The 23340-nt window shown below is 41.5% G+C and overlaps 1 protein-coding gene across 1 annotated transcript in view; it reads left to right on the top strand.

The window, feature by feature from the left end:
• The window catches only part of UBL3 (ubiquitin like 3), a 345611-nt gene extending 329887 nt beyond the window's left edge, over positions 1-15724 (top strand). Inside the window, exon 5 of the mRNA XM_085621653.1 lies at positions 14011-15724. Coding sequence (XP_085477779.1) covers positions 14011-14063 — 53 coding nt within the window. The 3' untranslated portion in view covers positions 14064-15724. The remainder of the gene's footprint in view (positions 1-14010) is intronic.
• Positions 15725-23340: the final 7616 nt, after the last annotated feature.

The raw sequence follows: 23340 nt of genomic DNA, 5'->3' as shown, positions 1-23340 counted from the left end.
TGACCTTCCTAAAGGGAGGCCGCAATTAACTTCCCATCCAACCACAGGGAGCGCGAAAATAGGTCACTGTAAAAGGCCCGAGCCAGAGACACTTACAACAAGTGAGAAGCAGGGACGAGGGAGGGGAGAGCAGTGCTCTGCATGGCGGCCCCTTCCCTACCCTCCGCCCGCACACAAGGCTGCAGGCACCGGCCAGGGCTGCTGTGAAAACACGTGAGCACACACGGCCACGGCAGGGTGGCGCACATGCACACGGTCAACACACGCCGAGGCTTCTCTCTGAAAACATATGCAGCAACACACACACACAGCAATGCACACATACTGCTGTCAGAACACATTCACACCTCCAGGAACATCTGCAGCAGCAAACACGTGCACACCCCTCTCTCTCTCTCTCTCTCACACACTCACAGAACTCCCTCGCACCTCAAGTAACATCTGCCGCAACAAACATACGCAGCCATGGTATGGTATGGCAGGGTCAAAGGAAAGCGCACAGATGCACACACAAGCTGACACTTTTTGAGGCACATATAGAGAACCACACACAGACTGAGGTGAGCTTCACGTAAAGGAACACAGGCGGATACTCCTCCAGAAACATATGCAACAACACATATGTACACCTACTGAGGCCAAGGCAGAGTGGCACAGGTGCACAGTGTCAAATATTACAGTTGGTGCTCATTCAGGAACATATGAAGCATCACGCGCAAGTGGGCACACACCTACACACATGTCAGGATGCAGCACCACACAGATACACAGGCTTGACTGATACGGATGGAGCTGTTCATAACTTACCATTACAAGCATTCGCAATGCAATAGGTCTTGCATTTACTCGAGTTTAAGCTATTGGCATTGTAAATGACAATGCCTTTTATTTATGTGTTAAAAACGAAAACAAAAATAAAAGGCATTATTTGCAATGTCTATAGCTCAAACTCTCGTAAATGCGAGACCTATTGCATTGCAAATGCTTGTTCCCTTAGGCAGGAGAGTTTTCACCACACGTTACGAGTCACTGAATGTAGATGGCTACCAAAAATGAATCTCGCAATGCCACCTATTTTGACCTGTGACAAACATTTAGCAACAGAATTCCTGGCTGATTTCAGATTTTTTTTTTTTTTAACATTTTTATTAAGGATATACACATCGAGCAGAAATGATCACCATTTTAGACTATTAGAGTTTGTAGTTGATATGACATACAAAGCAGCACCGCTATAGCTGATTTCAGAATTAGTGTCGTAGAGAAGTGTGTGTGCCGAAGAGAAGCATCCAGCAATATAATCACTTGTGAGCAGAGCACTCTTCTGCAGAGAGCAGGACCTCTAGGTATATCCGAGACCATTTCTCTGTCTACAAAATATGCACCAGGTGCTGGTTTATATGGACATGAATAGAAGGCTTGGCGTCAGCTGCCCCTCCTGTCCCTTGCTATTAGGAGAACGTGGAGTCTGAGTATGCCGCCTCCACAAGCTCTGTTAATAAGCATCTTGATTTACATAAATAAATCTCCATTGAATAAAGGATGCAATTTAATTATTTACCCATTCACTAAACAACCCCTATCTGCCTTCAGAACTCTCACAAAGCAAAGTTTACAAATGTTAAGACATAATGTAGGGTAGGTGTACACTATTCGCACAGAGAAAAGCCTCCCACAACACTGCGACACTCAAGTCTTGCAGCAATTATCCCTCAGTCATATGAACAAGCATTTCAAAAAGCAAATAAAAAGAAAGAAATTTGGCATGAACCCTTTCAGTGCAGCCACCCAATACTCTTGTGTGCCACACACTGACAAGAAAAGCACTTTACAGTCCACATCTTCTAGTACAGCATTCCACATTTGATCTGCAAGTAAATAATGCATTTGTCCTCTAATTATTAAAATAATTATCACATGACTGAATACAAAGGAAGAAATAAGTTGGTAAACATAATTTTAGAGCCATGCAGTTCGCATTTATGGTAGTCTTTCTGGCGGGTGCTACACATCATTGCTATGACAATGTAGCCTCTTTTACCTTACAGTCATCCCCCACATACTCTAGTCTGCTGAAAGTCGAACCATCCTAGAACATTCACACTACTTCTTACCCCTTGATCTTACCCAGAAAATACAACACGTTTTACCACAGCTGAACCATTCATTGCCCACCTCCTTGATTTGCTTGGTCTTGTCACAGCCACATTTGTAACATGCTTGCTCTTTTTCCTCTGGTTCGGGAACCTTCAAACACTTTCATACTGTCCTTGAACTATATCTGACCTGCCTAACTAATGGCATGTTAACTGTGTGCCCATTCCCTTTCTTTGAGAGAAACACATTGTGGCACACCTGCAGTACTGCACGGTGTGGACCTACATATTCACCCCAGTTCTTTCAGAGCATCACCTTACAAGCCTACAATATTCACCATAAGCTCATGGCACCAGGGAACTATACACTTCACCCTCTCATTAATGACATTTGCCTCTGATTTTGCATTGCCAGCAAAACAAATAGAGATGGGTCTGTAACACTGTGCAGCATGTTCTTTTATATTCTCATGCCATCTTTTTTAGGGCCCTCATTCACTAAACTCTGTTAACCACCGCAAGATGAGGTCAATCCTTCGTCATGTTATTCAAACTATAATCCAAGACATTTTCTTGGAGTTAGTCTAACGCATTGTGCTTATGTTCTACCATCATCAGTGCTTAATTTGAACCAGTGGTTTCTGGTGCTCATCACTGACACTTAATTGTCAACACCGGCACTTATGAAAGTCTGCCACATGGTGACGCAGCTCATCTAATTTAGAGATTAGCACAACAACTCTTGTTTATGAATACAAGATACATTAAAATTACTAATACCGGTCTTCCCAGCCTTTCCTTTAGCTTTTGGGACCTGGAATAGTCTGAACTGTCACACCTGCAGGAGAGAGATGGTTAGTAGTTGTTTGCTACTGTCATAGGCAGCGATGATGGGCAATGGGTTGTGCAAGCTGCAGTGGCTTCCTAGTCAGGGCCCTGTCACCTATTATTTTACAAATTAAGCTCTGAGCACCATTCTCCCTCTGGAATCCTATTTCTTGTGACATAAAAGCTCTTTTCTTTACAAATGCCTCCCTTACAAACTCTGTCTTCATGCCAATTACTAGGGTGATCACATCTTTTGCTTCCACTCACATCATGTAGAAATCCACCAGAACACATTCTTCTCAAAATGGAGATGTTTCCACCTATGTGAAGTCCCAGTATTTTCCAAGGACGCAAGCATCAACGGAGAATAGTCGAGGCTTGCACCCTGAATACATTTTCTAACCTTTTCCTTCATCTGTCTGTGTTGCACCTACCATCATCAAGTTTAACTGATCCTTGTTAAGCAGAGGTGCCCATCAGGAGTTAACTGCATATTTTTTCCCCAAATACTTAGGAGGCACTACCTTCGAACCCCGCATAAATCCTCAGGCCTAAGCGCCTCTTACATTTCAAAACTACCCTCTCCACGTCTGAATTTCATCTGCAGCACCTATGTTCTGACTGTATACACCTGAAACGGGTTCAGTGTTCTTATTCCATAGTCCAAGCAGTTACTGCTCCACATACCCAATAACCGTCACATAATTATGCATATGGTTGTTTTATAAGCCTTAAATGTGAAAACATACACCAATAGCTAATGATCAGTTTACAAGTTAAATGGCAAATCACACACCTAGAAACAAAATGTATTGCTTGCTCGTCAATAGTTAAAGGTATCCCGCTCCATAACAGAAAAATTATATCCGACCCTTGTTATGTTCAAGAAGCAAAAGACGCTACCTTTTCCTTACAATTCACAACCGGTGCTAGCTTACATCCCGCCTATGGTTATTTACTTTTTTTTTTCCATACAATGGGTACTTTTTTCTCCTAAGTTGTGAAGGGACTCGCACAGCTCATAAGATACTCCTCCAGGAGTGAGTTGTGCGCTATATCAAGAAACAGAAACATGAACCAAAGTACAACAAACTCTGAGTTGTCCTCCACGAGGAAGAGTTATTTGAACTGCTCTTTTCACTCATGTTCTGCCTTCTTTACTGCATTCCCCAAATTGCTTTTAGGATTTGCACCTTTCCTTGAAATGTTGTGGCCTAAAAAAGGTAATTCTGAAAACCTAATTAGAGCTGTTCTGTCCTCACAAATCCCATCACTGCCCTCCAACCTCTTCATCACATCTTTCAGCCCCAGTTCTTGTTTTTTTACATGTCTGGCATGCATCAAGATAGCATGTTGAAAGAATGATTTCTTTTCCAACTAAAGATCCTGCTAAAAACTGTGTTCAGAGAGGTCAACCTAAATGGCATTCTATTAAAATGATACAAGTGAATACATTTCATATAAGAAAAGTGTTGTTGTTTCAGAATAGACTTTAATTGATGTTGAGGGTGGATCTACCATACGAAACACACTGGCATCGGCTAAGGTGGTCAACCAGTCTGCAGTGCCTGATAGAGAATGCCCTTCCACGCTGATGTGCTGATTTTAAATCCTGATGAGTCAATGGGCAGGCAAACCCTAACCATAGTGCCAGAACCACAGGAGCCAACTACATTGTAGCCTCTGATGCCTTAAATGGCCTTTTCATCCAGGAATCACTCCTGCTCTTGATTGGTTCCCTTATCAGATGGAGAACTGGCTGGGCTGCACCTTGTGTGTCACTGGACCCACACCCTCTGTATGTTCCAGTAGGAGACCGCTTGAGCTCCCAAAGCTTCACATGAAAAGTAAGTCTGGGCTGTAAACTCCGCTCCACTCGCTGAGTTTTCCGCACTCCGCTCTGCATAGGTGAGCGGAATTTTTTTTCATCACTCGCGTTCGTCAACATCTGGTTGGCGGGCGAGGAATTTCCACCTCCTGGCGAGGTTTTTCCTCATTCGCGCTCATCAACGCCAAGTTGGTGAGCGCAAGCGAGGGAAATCAACCTCCTGCCGAGATTTCTCAACGCGGGCAGTCTGGTTTCTCATTGCTAGTGGCCGCGTATGCTAGTGACTGCGTATGCTCGCGACTGCTCGTGTTGAAAAAAGTCAGTTCGCGTTGAGAAAGCTGCTGCTAGAGTAGAAAATCTACTCGAGTGGTAGAATGGAAGCAGCGCCCGCTTGTGCTGTCCATGGTGTGATAATTTCACAGCGCGGACAAACACCCGGCGGTGACAATTAACGAGTACGGCATTTTTCTAACGCACTCCGCTGCTTGCGGAGCTCCGCGTAGCATGGCAGAGTATTTTTTGCATGAAGAACTCCCCGAACTGCGCTAAGGCTTAATCAAAAGCCCTGGTGGATTTGGACATATCCCGTTCCAAAGTAGGTTCTACTAAAACAAACATCTTCATGCCCACTTTTTTTAGTGCGCAAACCTTATAAACCAGACAGAGTAAGCTTTCCCTGAGATACTTCGATCTTTATATTAAGAAAAGTCCTCAAGCAGCCATTCACACTAGTTCATTGAGAAAGTTATATTTGTCCTGAGTAGCCATCCAGCTCCTCCACCACTATCGGTAAGTTTAAACATTCAGCCTGCAGCATCAGATTGTGGATGTTTTCACTAATTTTCTCCAGATTCTGATGCCCTTGGTTTCTTCTCACTCACTTGCTAAACGAAACATCATGTACAGTACAGCTGGAGCTGCTGGAAATATTTCCAAATGTACCACACCTTAAATATTTGGCCTGTTTCCTCCCACATGCTGTTAGAGGTTTCTCCTAGAGACAGTCGACTCTGCTGCTCATTTCAGAACAGAATTCACCAGATACGCCTCAATGCTGCTCCTTCCTTTAATGTGATTGACACAGCTGTCAGTGTCCTTGGCTCTCTCTTAAGTTTTTCACTTTCTTGATATCCGGGTTTAGCATGTTCTTAAGAAAGCCATTATCGTACTGGATTAATAACCTCAGTGTGCCTTATAACCAACGTGACCCAAATCAGCACACCACAATATCGAACTAGAGATCCAGACGAAGTAGCATGTTGCCAACCAAGATATCCTCGGATGACCGCAGGCGAGTAGCACCTAGAGTCAGCCTTTCTAAGACCAGCAAGCACAATTACTCTAGATGTCCAGTTCAGGATACAGGTGCCTTCCACTGCACTACTAGCACACTTTTTGGGTCTGCTCGTTGGCGGGCAAACATGATTCATTAAAAACTTTTCTTTGGTTTAACTAATGTTATTGAAAACCAAAAGATTCAGGGTGTTGCCCAGGTCATCCCATATAATAACATATAGTGTATACCGCAACTTGACTCATTACTCGGTAGGCTGTAGTGTGGTACCTCAATTTAGCTGAAAGAAGTGGAACCCTCCTTCCCCGCCACCCTAAGTTACATATTCAGTCGGACCAAATGCAGTCATAACACAATAAAATAATCTTTCACCATAATCAAGTTCTAGCCTCTGCTGAGGTCTTTTTATTTGTAGCAGCTTTCAGATCAAAATAGCCAAAGAGTATTTCGAGATGAGTAAAGAATCTTCTAGCCTTCAGGAAAAGATGCTGATAGCCAGAAAACTATACCCATGCTTCTTCTTCAATGGATGGAAAAGTTCTCTTTATGACCTACAGGTGTTGTGGCCTGTGTTGTGGGATATGGCACTCATAAGGAAAATTGCACACTTCAAAAAGTCCAAAAATGTACCTCACTCTTGAGGCCTGATTCCATAAAAACTGATTACCTCCATTCAATTTCCAAACTGTGTGGAAGCAGTCCTCCCCCATCACTACCCAGATGCCCTCTCGTGGGGATTCAGGAGTCTCATACGATTAAAATACCACCTCATGCGGGACACCTTGCTTAACACCCTTCATCTGTTCATCCTACTTGAGTGCCAGGACCACCTAGGAAGTGTAAGGTAGATTCCCTTGCAGTGTTCTCCAAATACTTAAACTTGGAATCAAAGAGCGAAGAGTGGAACTGGCACCATTCTCGAATGCCTGCCAACAATTTGCCTTTGGTTCTGTTCCTTGCAGTACAGTTTTGACGGTGGTCAGTGTCTTCCCTAGAGCCTCTGCTCCAGGTCCACTACTGGACATGGAACACTTAGAATCTTCCAGAGACTCTTCAGTAGCAATCACTCTGGTCTTTCTACCCTACCACTAATATCCCTAGTCCCCTCTGCATATCCATGTGCATTTATCCCCCTCATGAATGTAACCCTACCAATATTCATGTGGTTATCACTCATGGAACCAGTGCTGAATTTGAGCCGGTGGTTGCAGTTAGGGCCCAACAGCACTTATTTTTGGGGACCTGCACTTCCTTTTCCTCGTCAGACTCCACACTAGCTGCTTCACAAATCCCCTGCACTTCCAGGCCTATAAACCATCCAGTTCAGGCAATTGCACAAGTCTCCAGGTCAATGCAGATGTGCTTTCACACAGCAGGGCCTACAGCATCTGGTGGCGCTTACCCAGTATGTGGCTGAAGACTCTTCCCAAAAGCCGTGTATACTCCCTCACCTGGTGGGTAGCCTGCATCAGTCCTCTTCTCAATCACCACATGTGTATCTCCGCTTCGCTCAGCCAGCAGTATTGCCCAGGCTAGTTCTAACCAGCATCACAACCCCCTGGCTTACCTGGCACTGCTAGCTTATTTCAAACAGTAAGAATAGGGACATGGGATACATTGACCTATGAGCTAGTCAGTGTTCACAACGCGTCCTATGCCAGAAACCCCTCCTTCACGTAGGTCGCTGGCCCCACCAGACATAACCTGTCGCTCCCAGGAAACTGCCTTCCTCTTATAGTCTTCACATGACCCCAGAGAGGAAGCCCCCCGCTGCATCCATTGGAAATGGTAACTTCTCTAACTGGTGGTTGGCTCTGGTCCCAGAAAAAATATTATTTTGGTAGAGAAATGCAGGACCACCTCCAGTGCAGTACCCTCCCACTCTTTCACCAACTTTTAAGCAGAGCATTTTGCAAACCCAACCTTCCAATAATATGTTATACATTTCATCTGCAGGCTTGACGCCAAAAATGTACATCATAATGCTACGTCTTCTGCTCTTGTAATTATCCTTTAGAAAGTCTCCACACATCTTTCGTCCACACTTTAAAATAATCCTGTATAATTTTACCCAGAAGGCCCACTGTTGCCACATTGTCAGTAAAAATCCTTTGCATCGTAGCGTACTTTATGATGAGGTGCTGAGCACTAGGTTATCTGTTACTCTTCGCTCTTCCCTAGCACAGCCTTCTATGGTTTTGATTATTATTGGAACAGAGAAGGGGATTCTGCTTTGATTGCGATTCTTCAGGTAATGACATATTTGACGCACGGGATAAACTTCATTCAGATCATGAGACTACTTGTGTTTAGTGTGGTGTGTGCTCATCAGTGGTTCAGGGGTCAGATCTCCAAATTGTTTGCGAAACCAGTTAGATGTGGCTGTCAGAACATTCTACTATAGGAAGTAATGCCTCAAAAATGTGCACTCGTGTATTTCTTCCATTTTAAATGTAAGATGCGAAGTGAAAGACCCACATTTTCCCAGTTCACCTACTTTAATTTTTGAATGATTACTATCTAGAAACATAGGTTCTGTACATACTGCTAAGACAGAGATAACTTACTGGAGCATAATGGATGTTTGATATAAAACAGTTTCACCAAAAAGGTCTTTCAGAAGTAGGTTAATCTTTTAATTTAGGCAGTAAGTATGTATGAAAATGTAAGTCAATAGGGAATTTTTAATAAGCAGGGTACGAGAATGCCTCCCTACCGGAGTCATTGTATGTAGAAGTGTTTGTTTCTTTGCCCCATCTCTATTCTCATTTTAACCTAGTTGGCAGTGTATATTGGTTGTTATGAGGAGCAAGCGACCCACGTTGATCCCTCTCATGCATACTTGCATCTTTGAAAGGGCCAGTGGCATCAAATAGGTTAAAAGCTATCCTGAAATTGACAAAGCAACACTGTGTAGCCCCTCGGCTCTGCAGGGCAGTGCATTTGTACCACATATGCTGATGCTGCACAATTCACTGATTTACCAAGGATGTAGAAGAATGTGCTGCTATACACATCAGTTCAGAGAGTCCAAGTGCCATTGAAGATTTTAAGTCCATCATTACTCACTTTATGAAATGTGTTAATATTATTATGTAACTCAAACTTTATAAGTGATCTCCAAGTTGCAGTAGTTGAATTGAAGGTGTAAACAAATCCCCCTAATGGTCAATTAGTGCATTCTCACGTAATTACTAGATGTACATTTCATTGCTATCAGACATTTTTCTTAAAGTTTTATTCATTAAGCATACTATTTTACTATTTCACGACCACTATCCAGAAGATAGTGTCGCCATTAAATAATCCGTTTCCAACGATCATAAGGGAAGCTTTCAAGCAGTTGCTATTTTAATATCCAATTTTATTCATGTATAATGTGGTTACCCAGAGCAATCAAATGTAGCTTTAGCCAACGCATGCTTCACAACAACGAAGATGGATTTGTCAGGCCCGTTTTTCTAAAGCATTACTGGTATCTGTTTATGATGACATGATAACTAGAAGGATACGACGCCAAAGATGTGGCCCCAAAAATCGGACGCGTGTCTCTCGCTAGACACAACCTAAGGCACGTAATGCATGAATAATAATTGGTTATTGAAACAGCATTGCAATTAGATACTTTCTGCTTCCCTCTTTTGACCGAAGCATGTATGCTGCTCCATGAACCCCAGGGAAGTCAAAGTACCCTATATTGCATATATTTTCTGGAATTTTTTTAAGGAAGCTGTGGACAAATCAGTTGTGTTCTTGAAAACATAGAGCAGAATGTAAGTCACAAAATTCACTTTTAAAAAAAAAAACATTCCACACCCTGGACCAAATGAATATCTTTTGGATTATTGACACGTAGCTGTTGTGTTTAATGCCAAAGAGTGGTTATCGTCCCACATGAACATTTGAGGTTGTGAGCTGATTAAAAGATTTAGTCGTTTTGGGCAGCAGCGGCCAATGCAGGTATCAGCGGTGGGGCCGGGTTGGGGGGGATTCAACAGGCTACCACGAGGGAATATCAAATAAATAGTTAATTTTCCACTGCTCTTACCTGCATGGGCTGCTGCTGGATTTGGCTAATCAGGTGTTTAGCGAACAAATGATTGGTCATCAGGTATAAGACCTCCATCTGACCAGGAAGAACAGTACCTACCAATATTATTGTAGTTGTAGTGTTTTGTGTTTTAGGTAGCACATGAGATGTGATAATTAGCAGAGCACTAAAGGTGTGTTTTAAGATACGGGAATAGGAAATAAATTATGGCTGCATGTTCAAATATTAAGAATTTACTACAATTGAAATTTTCTTAAAGAAAAAATAATAGACAATTTGTCATCAATCCTCACCCACCCCACATTAAATGCTGAGCACTACCAATAGTGTTCTTAGGCTCATCAGTAAGGGAGGACATGCACATGCAGGTCAGTACCCATCTTCAGTTCTGCGTTCAATTGAAGTGATGATGTCTTACACCGCAAGGAAACAGAATCAGTACCCTGTTTTTTTGTTTTTGTTTCAGAGTAGTGAAATAAAGATATAACTCTACTGGGAATCCTCAAAGAGAGTCGTAACATATTTCTTCAAGTGCCATGAATTTATGGTGTCGTCATCATCATATAAAACAGCTAAACATTGATTGCAGAAACCAGATTTTAGCAAAACATGCTGCTTCATCACTCATGTTCCGAGGAAAAATATAATACTGGCTACAGTGTCTTCAGCAGCCACTGTAGTAGAAGTAGTAGTAGTAGTACTAGTAAAGCCAACCCCCAGTTAGCATGAGTAGTGTATAATATGTAGTTTACACCGCAAGGTCCTGTACACCAACTTCAAACCTCATATTTACATTGCTTGATATTTGTTATGGTGTAAACACTCAGCAGCACACGTCCACTTATTTCTATTTTCAGTGCACTTGCAAATAAACATTCTGAAAAGCAACACAGTATTAGTGATTGATTTAAAAAAATAACATTTGATGCATCGTCTGTTTCAAGGGTGATTGTGTCAAGTCCACCACTTTGCTGAAAACAATATTAACATATGCAGAACAAAAATAGTCATCTGACTTGAGCACTGTCATTAACTTGAATAATTGAATTGTTACTTAACACTCCACTTCTCATTATGTATTAAAAAATAAATATTGGAATGTAATGCTGGGCAAAATACTTTAAGGTGACATAGGTTCCCCAAAGTTACTTTATTTCCCTTTTCTGTGGAGCCTAGAGTCAGGAATTCTGTTCGTCCCCTCTACCATGTTTCATGCAGTTAACACAACCTTAGCTGATTGGTCATATGGACATAGTGGTGCAACTGATTGTAGATTCCTCACATATCATGTATTTGTGGTTTTCCAAGTTCTAAGTAAACACCACAAAAAACAGGGCAGCATTTGCGGTAAGTGAGCTCTTTTTATCAACAAATCGGATTGAGCTAGTTGCAGTAACTGGCCGTGCGTTATCAGATATAGAAGTAGAATCTGGTTTGATTTGGGAAATTAGCACAGGCATTGTCAATCCCTTCTTTATTTTTATTTTTATTTTTTACAATAAAGCCTTCTGAGAGAAAATCTGATGCTAATTGATGAAGAAATGTTATCTATATTAAGATATGATTTTCCAGACTGTAGACCATATAACTCGATTTCCTGGATAAGGAAATATTTCGGTGCATCAAAATTCACTTTTGAATAAAGATGCCAAAATCCCTGCCACATTTTGTTTTTACACAATGGTTTTTGTATACTGTAAAAAACAAGTATTTCCATGTTGCCACGATGGCCATACAAACATTCAAGATTTACGTCGCCGTAATTTTTTAGCGTGATCAGACCACATACCAATGATAGATAGCGGATTAATTTACTTTATTATTTGTACAATAGTGAAGATGTGTCTTTGTAAATGGAAATGCATAAGGGTTTAATTCAATTTACAGGCTTAAATTATAAGCTAATGTCTAAACAGATGAAACAGTTATGGGAGAAAAACTGTACCCCAAAATGTAAACCCAAAATTTACCTCATTCAGTTCTCCCATGGGATGCTGGTTTGGAGACAGTGTTAAACCTCATTTTCATGAGGCACTGTCCCCTCATTAAGGCACCTCCCTAATCATTAAATTAGCAGAGTAAACAATTTAAAAAAATAACGGACCCTACTAAATAACTGAAATCCTGATCTATAAAAAGTGAAAGGTCTTATTACAAAATTCAGAAAAGGTGATCCAGAATAAATGCCATAAAGGCTTGCGGTAGCTAAGTTATACAGAGTATGTGAAAACAGAAATAAGTCTAAGTACCAAATGAGCAGCAAAATCAGTAAATAAACGGTCAGCCTATCTAGTAACGCCCAGGAAAGCTAAAAAATCTCTAGCTCACCCCCAAAATCAACGTTCTTTTATACACACTTCTTGTATAGAATATGATACATTTTTGCAGTTTCTTTATAGTGTGAGCAAAAGTATAATTTCTGTAGCAAATGAGAAAACAAGAAAATGAAACCTAATTACCTTAACAAATACGGTAGACGTATATTCCTTTGAAATACTTTGACAACTTTGATACCAGCCTTTAATTGTATATAGTATTTCAACTGAAACCATTGTAAAATGGTGATCAGATGTCTGCTGAAGATTTTGTGATCACTTCCTGGAGGTTAATGTGTCCTTTTTGAGTTACTTATTTAACTAGCATACCTACCACAACTATAAAGAACTTCTTTAAAAAACTACCTTTTAAAATTTCTCTGACTGATCATTTAATTTGTGTATAATAAATGTATCATACCCCGAGAGTTTCGAAACCTTACCACTGCCCCTGGGCTAGCCCAAGCTACATGTGGCATATAAGGTGTATAAAATGGTACTTGTTTTGAAAGAATTAAATATCCAGGGATGAAGAATTACAATTCCGCCGCTAGCCAAGGTTTACACACTTGTGAGTTTTTCAGAGGTTGCTTGTTTCTGGGTTGAAGATGTAACATTGTGACTATGCAATGGTACTAAAGTGGAATTGAAGGTTATCTTCAGGAATTTTTCCATGATTGAAAGTCAAGAGCCGAAAAACAAAGTGTGGCTTTGGCACCGAGATTCCAGGGCACTTTGGAAAACATGCATGAACAATGCCATTTGCGATTCCTTATTAGCGAAAAATAAGGATTCGCTAATAAGGAATAGCAAAAGGCTATACATGTAGAAATCGCTTAAAAAAATAGAGATTTCTAAACATTCCGTAATTGCGACTCGCAAATTGCGAGTCGCAATTAAGGAATACCTCCCCATTCATTCCTAGGGCATTTTTCAAAGTTTTTGCAAATTACCATGAAGTTCAACTTCATGGTAATTTGCTCCCCCCGTTAGCAAAATCGCTAGTTTTTTTTACTTTAATGCATTGCATTTAAGGAATCTCAATTTGCGACTCTTTAAATGCAATGGCAATTTTAAGTAATCGCGCTTTAGAGATTACTTAAATTGCGATTTTTGCATGTGGGATGATGCATCCCAAATGCAAAAATACCGGTCGCAAAGGGGCAGATTCTGAGAATCTGCCAGTTTGCGACCGTTTTTTGCGTTGATGCATGTGGACCTTTCTTTGCTATGCAAAATTCCCTCCTGGAAATGGGGGTGGTAAAGGCAGCTGATGTCCAAGGAGCAAGAGATGGGTTTGACTGCAAAGGATGGAGAGGTCGGTTTCTGGTGGGTAAAAGTTGAGAATAGAGTAAGGTCTAAATTCTTCGTGAGGGAGTCGGAGTCTGCAAGAGGAGAGGAGTAGATGTGCCTAGCATTAAGGGGTGGTATATATATATATATATATATATATATATATATGTATGTATGTATGTTATGATGCTGTGTTTTGAAATGTGAACTGTTAACAACTTTGAATTGTGTATTATTGAGAGTGCTCTGCTGCTATGATTTCCATTCCTCTGTAATAAACCGCTGTTGTCTTTTGCTGCCTGCAGGTCAGAGGAACCGTGAAAAGACAGGCGAGAGCAACTGCTGCGTGATCCTGTAAGCACTGTGCAGCGTGCCTGCCAAGTGTGGTGTAATATAGTCTTGTCTTTCATGCTGCTGGATTAGAAGAGCCCCTACATTGCTTCAGAGACGGCGGACGGCCTGTCTGTGACGCCATGGACCCGGGATATCACTCGTCATTCTCTTTCCTAGACCCAGGGCGAGAGGGGAGGAGCTCTCTCGCTCTGCCTTGCTTCCCGTTTGTTTTGCTTGTGGTGAATAATCGCGTAGTACACCAGTTATTGATCGGCTGCAATCCGTGTCTCCGGGGATCAAGGAAATCTCCTCCACAGCAGAAGTCGTGGGCGGCACCAGGCATCTCCAGTAACCAGAATTAACCAGTCCCGGCTTTCTAGATGCAGCTTGCACTAAACTAATTGGTTAACACCGCCTTTCTCGTCAACAGAAGTCTGTACAAGCCGGCCATGAATTATATATGATGTGTTATTCTACACTGGAGCGCAGAACTATTCCGTAATTAAAAGGAGCTCGTTAGCAGCCATCCGGAAGAAAAACTATAAAGCAACGTGAATCTTGTACCTACTTCAGCCGCGCTGGCCGTCCCTGCATAGAATGCTAAGCAAACACGAGAATGACACTGCGGTATCTTATCCCTTGGATGAACAGAGAACGAAATGTGCCTGTCGTTTAAAAGCACTCTGCAGAGGGGGGCTGTCGAGTCTGAGTTCCTTCTATCCCGTGATTTGGGGCGCTCCTCGTTCCGCCATCAGTCGGGGTGCATGTTCATAGCACAAACCTGCGGAGAGTGCTGTTTCCAAGCCTTAATATGGGAGGGGTCATTTCCTGTAGCTCTCGGGCTTTTATTATTGTGCTTATATATTAGAAGACCTCCTTTACTTATCAAGGTTCTGTATTTGAACTTAATATCAAGAATTGGTGTTTTTCCGTACTTCCTCCTGTCATCTGTACCCTCGTATCCCATGTCATGCTTCTTTCAACGGACTTCTGTGGTTCTACTTGGGTTTCTTTATGTAACCTGCATTTGTATTAGTGCTTGCAATTGCATTAAAACCGGAAGCTGATTTTTTAAAAATGGCGCGCAAACTTAAACAACCACCCCATCCTTGATTTCTTACACGTAATTTGAAAAATATGCTCAAGAAATTTGCACAGCACTAAAGCATGACATAGTTTCATCTAAACCTGTAAAAATATTAAATTTTTATATTTTTTTCACCGGGGAAGCACCCTTCCTGGTTTGAAATTACAGATGTGTAGAATATATTTAATAAAATCCTATGAAATGCATAACTATAGTTCTTAAAATAGATTGGCCTATAGCATAATAGAATTATCTTCCATATTAAAAGCTGTAACCTTTTAGATAAACTCAAAGTCCTAGGCTGACATTGTGTTCTGTAAACTTAATAAAAGCGTCCACAACCCTGACAAATGTGTTACGTGTAATGGTTTCCCAAATTGTCAGCAGCATATAATTGTAATCAGGTTTTTATTCACTGGTATTGCTTTGACAAGATGCTTTATATGCAGGACGTCCTACAGAAATGCGGTTCATTCTTGTTGGGATTAAATTTGTATAGAACAGAGTTTTAAAACCAATTGTAAATAGCACTAAACATTTTCTTTCTGCAACCTGTACTGATTCTTCTGTAAACTAAATAAAAGAATATTGGTAGTGCACTTTGTCAGCCATGTGATGCTTGTAACTGGGGTAGTATTGACAAGTTCATTGAAGTATAAAATTACATTTCTTGAAGTTTTCTTTCTGGAAGCTAAAAGACAGCTCTTAGATAGATGTTGAGGGATAAAATACATCTTTTTTCAATTTCTTTAGATTGCTCTAAGCCAACAAAATTAAATATTTCATTGAACGGTCAGAAGTTGCTGTGTCTAAAAAAAGAAATCTTCTTCCATTGAAAGGCATGGTATTGCATTAGTTATGGCTGAAGTTAACATTACCAGATGATGCAAGATCGCAAACAAACTTCAATTTGTTAAGACACAGCAGCTGCATCTCTGTAAATTTATGGTCTATAAGTAACATTCCAATAAGGGCAACTCAGACTTTTCTCTTTATCAACATAGTTGGTAATTTCAAGTCACCTGCATGTTCTACTTCAGGTATTGCTTCCATAAAATTATACCAAAATGGCACATCAAGCATGGATTACAAGATGTGTTCTGGCATCTCGGCCCTACCAGTTGGGCAGATTTTAACTAAAGCTAGTCAGACCCACAGTTGTTACTCTCATCCTTTGTCCAGCGAACGTTTGCTCCTTCTCAAGCCACTACCCAAAGTACTTTGGTACACTGTTTACTTGCCAGCTGTTGCTCCAGATCACCAGATTACACCTCCCTTTTCAGTCACGATGTGGAATTAAAACTAAGATGGAGATCGTTCTTACGAGACCGATTCCCTAACTGTGGAAGTCTATGGTCATGGTCTCACCAGTATATTTTGTCCAAAATCTAACAAGTATTTATTGCCTCTAGTTAAACCTTGTACTTTCCTCACTGAGTCAGGAGCATGTGAGCTTTTATCTCATCCTTGCTTCTTTATGGGTACAGTTTCTACAATATGTATGCCTAGCTAGAAGGAAAAAACAAGTATTGGCAAAGCCAATATGTCTAGCCTATGCAAGAGCTTTTGGCTTTGTCGATGTGTTTTAGCCATGTTGTACACCAGCGTGGGTACTTTTCATCATGGCTAAAAGTTAGTGGGGTAAAGGAGAGTGATGTAGAGTGTCATAAAGTGGAGCAGAGTGGAGTGTTAAGGAGTGGCGTAGAGTGGTGTAGAAAAGAGTTGAGTGGCGTGGAGTGTCTTGGAGTGGTGTGGAGGGAGTAGAGTGTGAGGCGGAATAGAGTGGAGTGGTATTGAGTGTCATGCAGTGGTGTAGAACAGACTGGAGTGCCATAGAGGGTTTTGTGTATAGTGGAGTAGATTGTTATAGAGTGGAGTATTGGAGGCGAGTGGAATGGCACAGAGTAGTGTGTTGTAGAGTAATGGCGTAGAGTGAAGCGGCATAGTGTCAGAGTGGTGTAGTGTGTCAGAATAGAGTGGAATAAAGTAACATGAATTGGCATAGAGGGAGTGAACACATCATAGAGTGGAGTAGTGTGAAGTGTCGTAGAGTGGAGTAGAGTTTAATGGAGTAGAGCATCATAGAGTGGAGTAGAGTGTGAGAGCGAAGTGACGTAAAGTACAGTGGTGCAGAGTAGATTGATGTTGAGTGCATTGTTTTTGAGTAAAGTGGTGTAGAATGCATCGACGTAGAGTGCAGTGCATAGATTAGAGTGGTGCAGTGTAGATTGCAGTGGCATAAGGTAGATTGTTTTAGAGTAGAGTGAAGTGGCATAGAGTGGTGTAGGGTAGAGTGCAGAAGTGTAGAGTGAAGTGGCGTTGAGTGCAGTGGTGCAGAATAGATTGGAGTGGCATGGAGTGATAGAGTGTAGTGGTGTAGGGTGCAGTAGAGTTGAGTGGGGCAGAGTAGAGTGCAGTGGCATAGAGTGCATTGGCTTATAGTAGAGTGGTGCAGAGTAGAATAGAGTTGCGCAGAGTGCAGTGGAATAGAGTGCAGTATTGCAGAGTAGACAAGCATAAAGTGGAGTGGCACAGAATGGAGTAGTGTAGAATGCAGTGGCGAGGAGTACAGTGGAGTAGAGTGCATTGGCATAGAGTAGAATGGTGTAGAGTGAAGATGCATAGAGTGAAGTTAAGTGGTGTTCAGAGTAGAGTGCAGTGTGGAGTGGTGCATAGTAGAGTGCAGTGGTGTGGAGTGAGGCAGAGTAGAGTGGAATAGGGTGAAGTGAAGTATCCATTGTGTGGTAGTGTACTGCCATTACAGACAACACATTTTCAATTGAAATGCCCATCACATTTCCACAAACATACAATGTTACTGATAAAAGTATACAGCGCACAAAGGGTCAAAATATCATCACCTAGTGTATTGATTTGTTTTGATCGTATTAAAATATTTGTTTCCGCCACACTTCAGAATTACCAAAAATTTGCTTAATTTGTGCATTTCTAATTCAGAAATATTCAGAAATATCTGCATGGTTCATTTACAGGCATTTTCATTTTGTTGTGTGGTAGAAAAACTAAAATAACATTGCCTTCCCCAAGCACACTCATCAGCCAGCATGATTGTCACATAAATCCTCTCACTTTGAAGTCCGAGAAAGAAAAGTAAACACCAAGCTTCCTGGAAGACCAAGCCTGACATTTTGTCTCTGTCTTTGAATGCACAGCAATTGTGACAAGATAAGAACAAGATTTAAAGGTCTGTTTACAGGAGTCTTGTACTGGTAGAAGAATACAGTAAATAGCATTTGGGCAAAGAAAGGGACAAACTGAAGCTGGACAGCCTAAAACAAATAGAGCCAGCAAATAGAAAGCAAGCAAATGTGTGTTACAAGGCACAAAGCCAATGGTAAGCAATGGGTAGAATGCATTCCCAGGGAAGCTTTCTGAATGTCTCCAAGATGTCGTTAGGAAAACCAGACCGCTTTGCTGTCGATAGGCTTCGACGTAAAAACCATTGTCACCAATGCATTGAGTTTAGATTGCAGGATTAGACACGTGTCTTGTGCAGGCTTTTCAATGCACTGTCTCACTATTACTAATCGACTAATATTTACATTTTATTACCTTGTAAATAGGACATTCTGTGGCAATGGTCATACCTTGCTTCCTAAGAGAGAAACACATTTGTTCAACCCAGTTATTTTTTCATACGTGCTTACACCAATCTCTTAATTGTATTTGTGCCTCAAGAAAATGTCTTGGAAGCTAGTCCTATCAATCCTGAGTCTTTTGTTCTGACATGCACTCACTCCTATCTGAAAAGCATCTAGCCATCTTCGATTTGAGAAAGCCATCAAAACTGCCTTTTTCATTGAATTTGTGAGTAAATAAGTTTGGGGGTTTTAAGATTCTCTTATAGGCCCAACTCCAACTTGCTGAAAATCATCGCTGCCTGGACATGATTTCACATCATGCTTATTTTTGCCATTACCCTACATTTCTACATTTCCTGTCTTTTTATCTCACTCTTGCAGGTTCTTTTCATCCCTGTATCCCCCTTTATCATTGTTTCCTATCTTTCTCTTCCCTCTCCCTTTTCTGCCTGGCTCTCTTTTTCTGTGGGTCAAAGTCTGATAATGAAAAATAGGTCTTAGTCCCCCAATAGGAGTGCTCGTGCCCACACTCTGCTAACACCAGGATAAATTAAGTACTGCCTTTTCACCAATAGACCACATGTCTGTGGAATCTGTCTATGACACACTAATTTGTGCAGCATGTAGATGTTCCATCAAGGGGGAAACAGTCATTTTCAAGTACATATGATACTGATTATAGGAAGATTACTGTTCTCCCCATTCCCATTTATGCACATCAGTAGGTCAGTACTGAGACAGGATAAATGCATGATCACGTTCAGTTTCCGTAAATGCGTTAGTTTTAATTTGTTTCTCATAAATTTAATCTTTAGCACAAATGTATTTGATATAACACACTGATAGTACTGCATACAATCAACTAAAATAAGAAGTTAACTTGGATAAAAAATATATAGTTTCTCGCCAATAATACTAACATAATTTTCTTAGACCGTTTTAACCGCCTAACTTCTGTTTACATCCTCATGCAGTGTTTTGATTCTGTGGTGCTAAAAGTCTGTGTACAGTCAGTTCTTTATGGAACACAACACAGCCACCACCTACCATTTTAATACAGAGTTCTCTAAGGTACCTCTGTCCTTTGGTGTAGAATGGTGGAGTGGACACGAATGTCCAAAGGCCAACTATTACCCGAACCCTTGAAGGGTACGCCTTCAAGCATTGCCCATGCTGACAGCTTTGGCATTGCCAGAGTGCTCAGTGAATACACCAGTCCACATTAGGATATACCCAACTGGCACTATGTGGAATACCCCATGCCAAAGCAGATGTTCGCAATTACTGGCTATACAGAAAGTTGAAAATGTTGAGCCAGAAGGGGCACTGGCTTAGTGGGTGTAGTGCACAGGACCACTTGTTGTGTAATCCCTCCCAAAAAGGTTTTTTGTTTCTTTACTGTGATAGGAATTCTCTCCTAGCTAAGTACATCAAGAGACCAGGAGTTATTTAGAATTTAATGTTCGGGATACTTACTCACAAACTTGGTGGATATCTTGTCTGCCATATTAAAAGTGTCATGGGCTATAATGCACTTGAAATATGGTGGATGTTTATATCTGCAGGAATGTCGAGAAAAATTAGGGAGAAAAAGTTTAAAGAAAATAAGCATTGAGGACAAAGGATAAACCAGAAGGTCACTGAAAAAGAAAGTGTGCCAGGTGTGTGATCAACTGCATTCAAAGAATGTGCTGGCAGGGGCTAGTAGCACCCCCTTTAACTTCTGTCCCAAGTGGCGTCACAAATTTACACAAGAAAACACATCATCTGCAACCTCTGCTTGCTAAAAGATCTCATCACCAAAGGCTATGACGCATGCACAGTTTCAGTCAAAGACATTTCGAATCAGAGAAAAACAGGAGTGGGCACATTAATCAACAATGCAGTCAGTGAGAAGTAACTGCTTTCCCTGAGGGACCATGGTTTGTCAAACAACGATGATGAGACCATTGAGGACACACAAGTGGCACAAAGAGAAGAGTAATGTTGCAGAACCAGAAAAAGAACAGACGCCGATGAAGCCATTGCAGTAATTGTGTGTTCAGGTAATACCACAAATACATAGTGGGCCTGAGCCAAAGCCTTCAGACTCACCCACCCCAAAGACACACTTGACACTCAAGTGAAAGGAAGTAAGGACAGCCCTCGGATGCATCTTCAATGCCCAGAAGCGATTGAGACCAAGAGAGGGGGAAAGATTGCAAAGAGAACATACCGCTTCAGAAGAAAAAAGCAGTGTCCATCTTCAACGCTAAACAAAGAGCGCTCAAAATCAAACGAGAAAGAGGGGGTGCCTCGAAGCTGAGATCTCTGCAATCCTCCAGAAAACGGAATTCGATGAATCACTAAAATAATTTTGAATCTGTTCGAAACCACTTTGGGGTGTTGGGAGGGTGAGTTAACCATACAATGAGTAGCAGGTTGAACTTGAACCACCGACCGCACCTGAACTATATGAAGTGGAGCGGGAAGTATTCTTCGATGGGGATGAGATGTATGAACAGAAGATGTTTCAAGATCTCAAAAGCACTCAGGGAGGATTGCAAGATACCTACACCAATTCTCCGGAGAGTGGTCACCAAATGCTACTTTTCAAGGCCATCACTCAAAATGACTTTGCAACGTGAACTACGGTGATAAAAAACCTGTTGACAAACATGAGGTGCAGTTAGACAAACAATAATCACAAGCTTATTTTTGACTGGAAATTCTATTGCCATTTCAAAGGAGGAGCCACTAATTCCCTATCCTACCAAGCATTCTTGATTAAGGAAGGTAGGTGTTCAATAACCAGCATAATGCAAACCTGCAACTCCAAAGGTGGATAATAGATAGCCCTCCTGTGAGGTTTCCTTGTACATTAAGGGAAACCCAGTGGTGGACTCAATAATTGTGGTCACTATCACAAAGAGAACCAGTGTCCCAATATCAACGGGCCCTTCACCTGGAAAGGAAAGCAAAAGACGGTTGGGCAGAACGTTGAGAGAGCAGCTGCCACTCAATGAAGGACTGCAAACTCAAACACACTCCTTAACCACTAGGCCCTTCAGCAGCGGAAAGAAATGAGGTAACTAATGAAGAACCGCTCCAAACAATATCATAAGAGGGTAAACTCTGTAATAGAGGAAGACACTAGGCTATATCCAACATGTTCCTCAAGTCTGCCTTTGACGTCAAGTCAATTAAGCGTTATTCGACCATGAAAATTAGTCATAAAAGCACGTATCCCAATCATTAAATATTTCAAGATAAAAGTGCACAGTTAAAATATCCAAGTTAAAAGAAAGGATTAAATAACAAAGACACTTTACATTAAAAATCTAGTTTACATGATATCCAAACATAATTCGTTCGAGTCCCAACAATTCACCCAAGGTGCAACCTCCCAAGATTCGAGAGACATGCTTTTCCTCAACCGCAGGGCTTTTTTCAGAAAAGGGGATACCCTCCAGGTCACATGTTCATTATCTAGAAGTTGTAAGCAAACAAGTGCTGGACGGCATTGCCTAAGGCCCTGCTGTCTTAAAAGGGGAAGTAGCCAGACTTTCCTTAATTCTTTAAAAAACTTGCAAAAAAAGACTAGGTGAATGGTGGACGGCTCTGAGTGGGTGTCACACAAGCACGGGGGTAACACTCTGGACCAGTCATTCATTCTGGGTGTGGTCACTAGTCTGTGTACCACACCCAGTCTGAATCTTATCAGCAGCATTCTGTCATGTCCACTTAGGACAACATTTAAATAAGGTTCCATACCCAGAGACTTAAGCCTTAGTTGGTGTTGGATGACTGTGGGTTTGGAAGCCTCATCTGCTATTCTAACAGAGCCCAACATTTTGAGGCACTAATTCTTCAGGGTTTTCCTCGATACTCGGGCCATAGAGCTGGGATTTGAATAAAACTGGGTGTCCAAGATCATGCAGGATGTCTCTATTTAAATGGGTCTGCTCACTGATCCAGATCCTATGCCATAGAATAATTGGCTCAAGTTTGATAAGGTCTGCTAAATACGGGATGCCCAACTCCTCATGGCACACAAAAGAAGACGTGCCAGGGAGGACGGAGAGGATATACCGAAGGAAAGCGTTTTCCACATTTTGTAAGGGAAGGGAATTCGCAAAGCCCCATACCCCTGCCCCGTATATCACTGCTGAAATACACTGGGCCTTGTAGATTTGCAAGAGTTCACTGGGCGGCTTCCTTCCCAGTCTCTTTGCAAAAGTAGCCAGGGCACTGGTTGCTCTACTAAAACCTAGTTTTTTCTGCTCAATTGCTTGAGTCCATGTGTCGTTATGACTGAAAAGGACCCCGAGATAAGAGAAAGTAGTAGTAGTTGCTAGCTTCCTACAATCCAGATAGATGTCCCGACCCATAATACTCCGGGTGCCAGTAGCACAGTTCATTATAAAAGTTTTGGAAAGATTAATATTTAAGCCCAAATCAAGCATAAAAGTATTAAAACTGGTCAGGACCCTTTGTAACCCATTGCCTGTACGCGCCATTAAAACGACTTCGTCAGCGTAAAGGAGAGCTGGTAAAGGTCTCCCACCTACCTGAGGAAAATCAATGTATAAATTAAAAAGAAAGGGGGCCAGGACACAGCCCTGCCTGACCCC

Source organism: Triturus cristatus, chromosome 8 (genome assembly GCF_964204655.1).
Source record: "Triturus cristatus chromosome 8, aTriCri1.1, whole genome shotgun sequence".
Classification (NCBI taxonomy): domain Eukaryota; kingdom Metazoa; phylum Chordata; class Amphibia; order Caudata; family Salamandridae; genus Triturus; species Triturus cristatus.
Note: the sequence above shows the minus strand (reverse complement) of the source record. Positions and strands in the feature narration are given on the sequence as shown.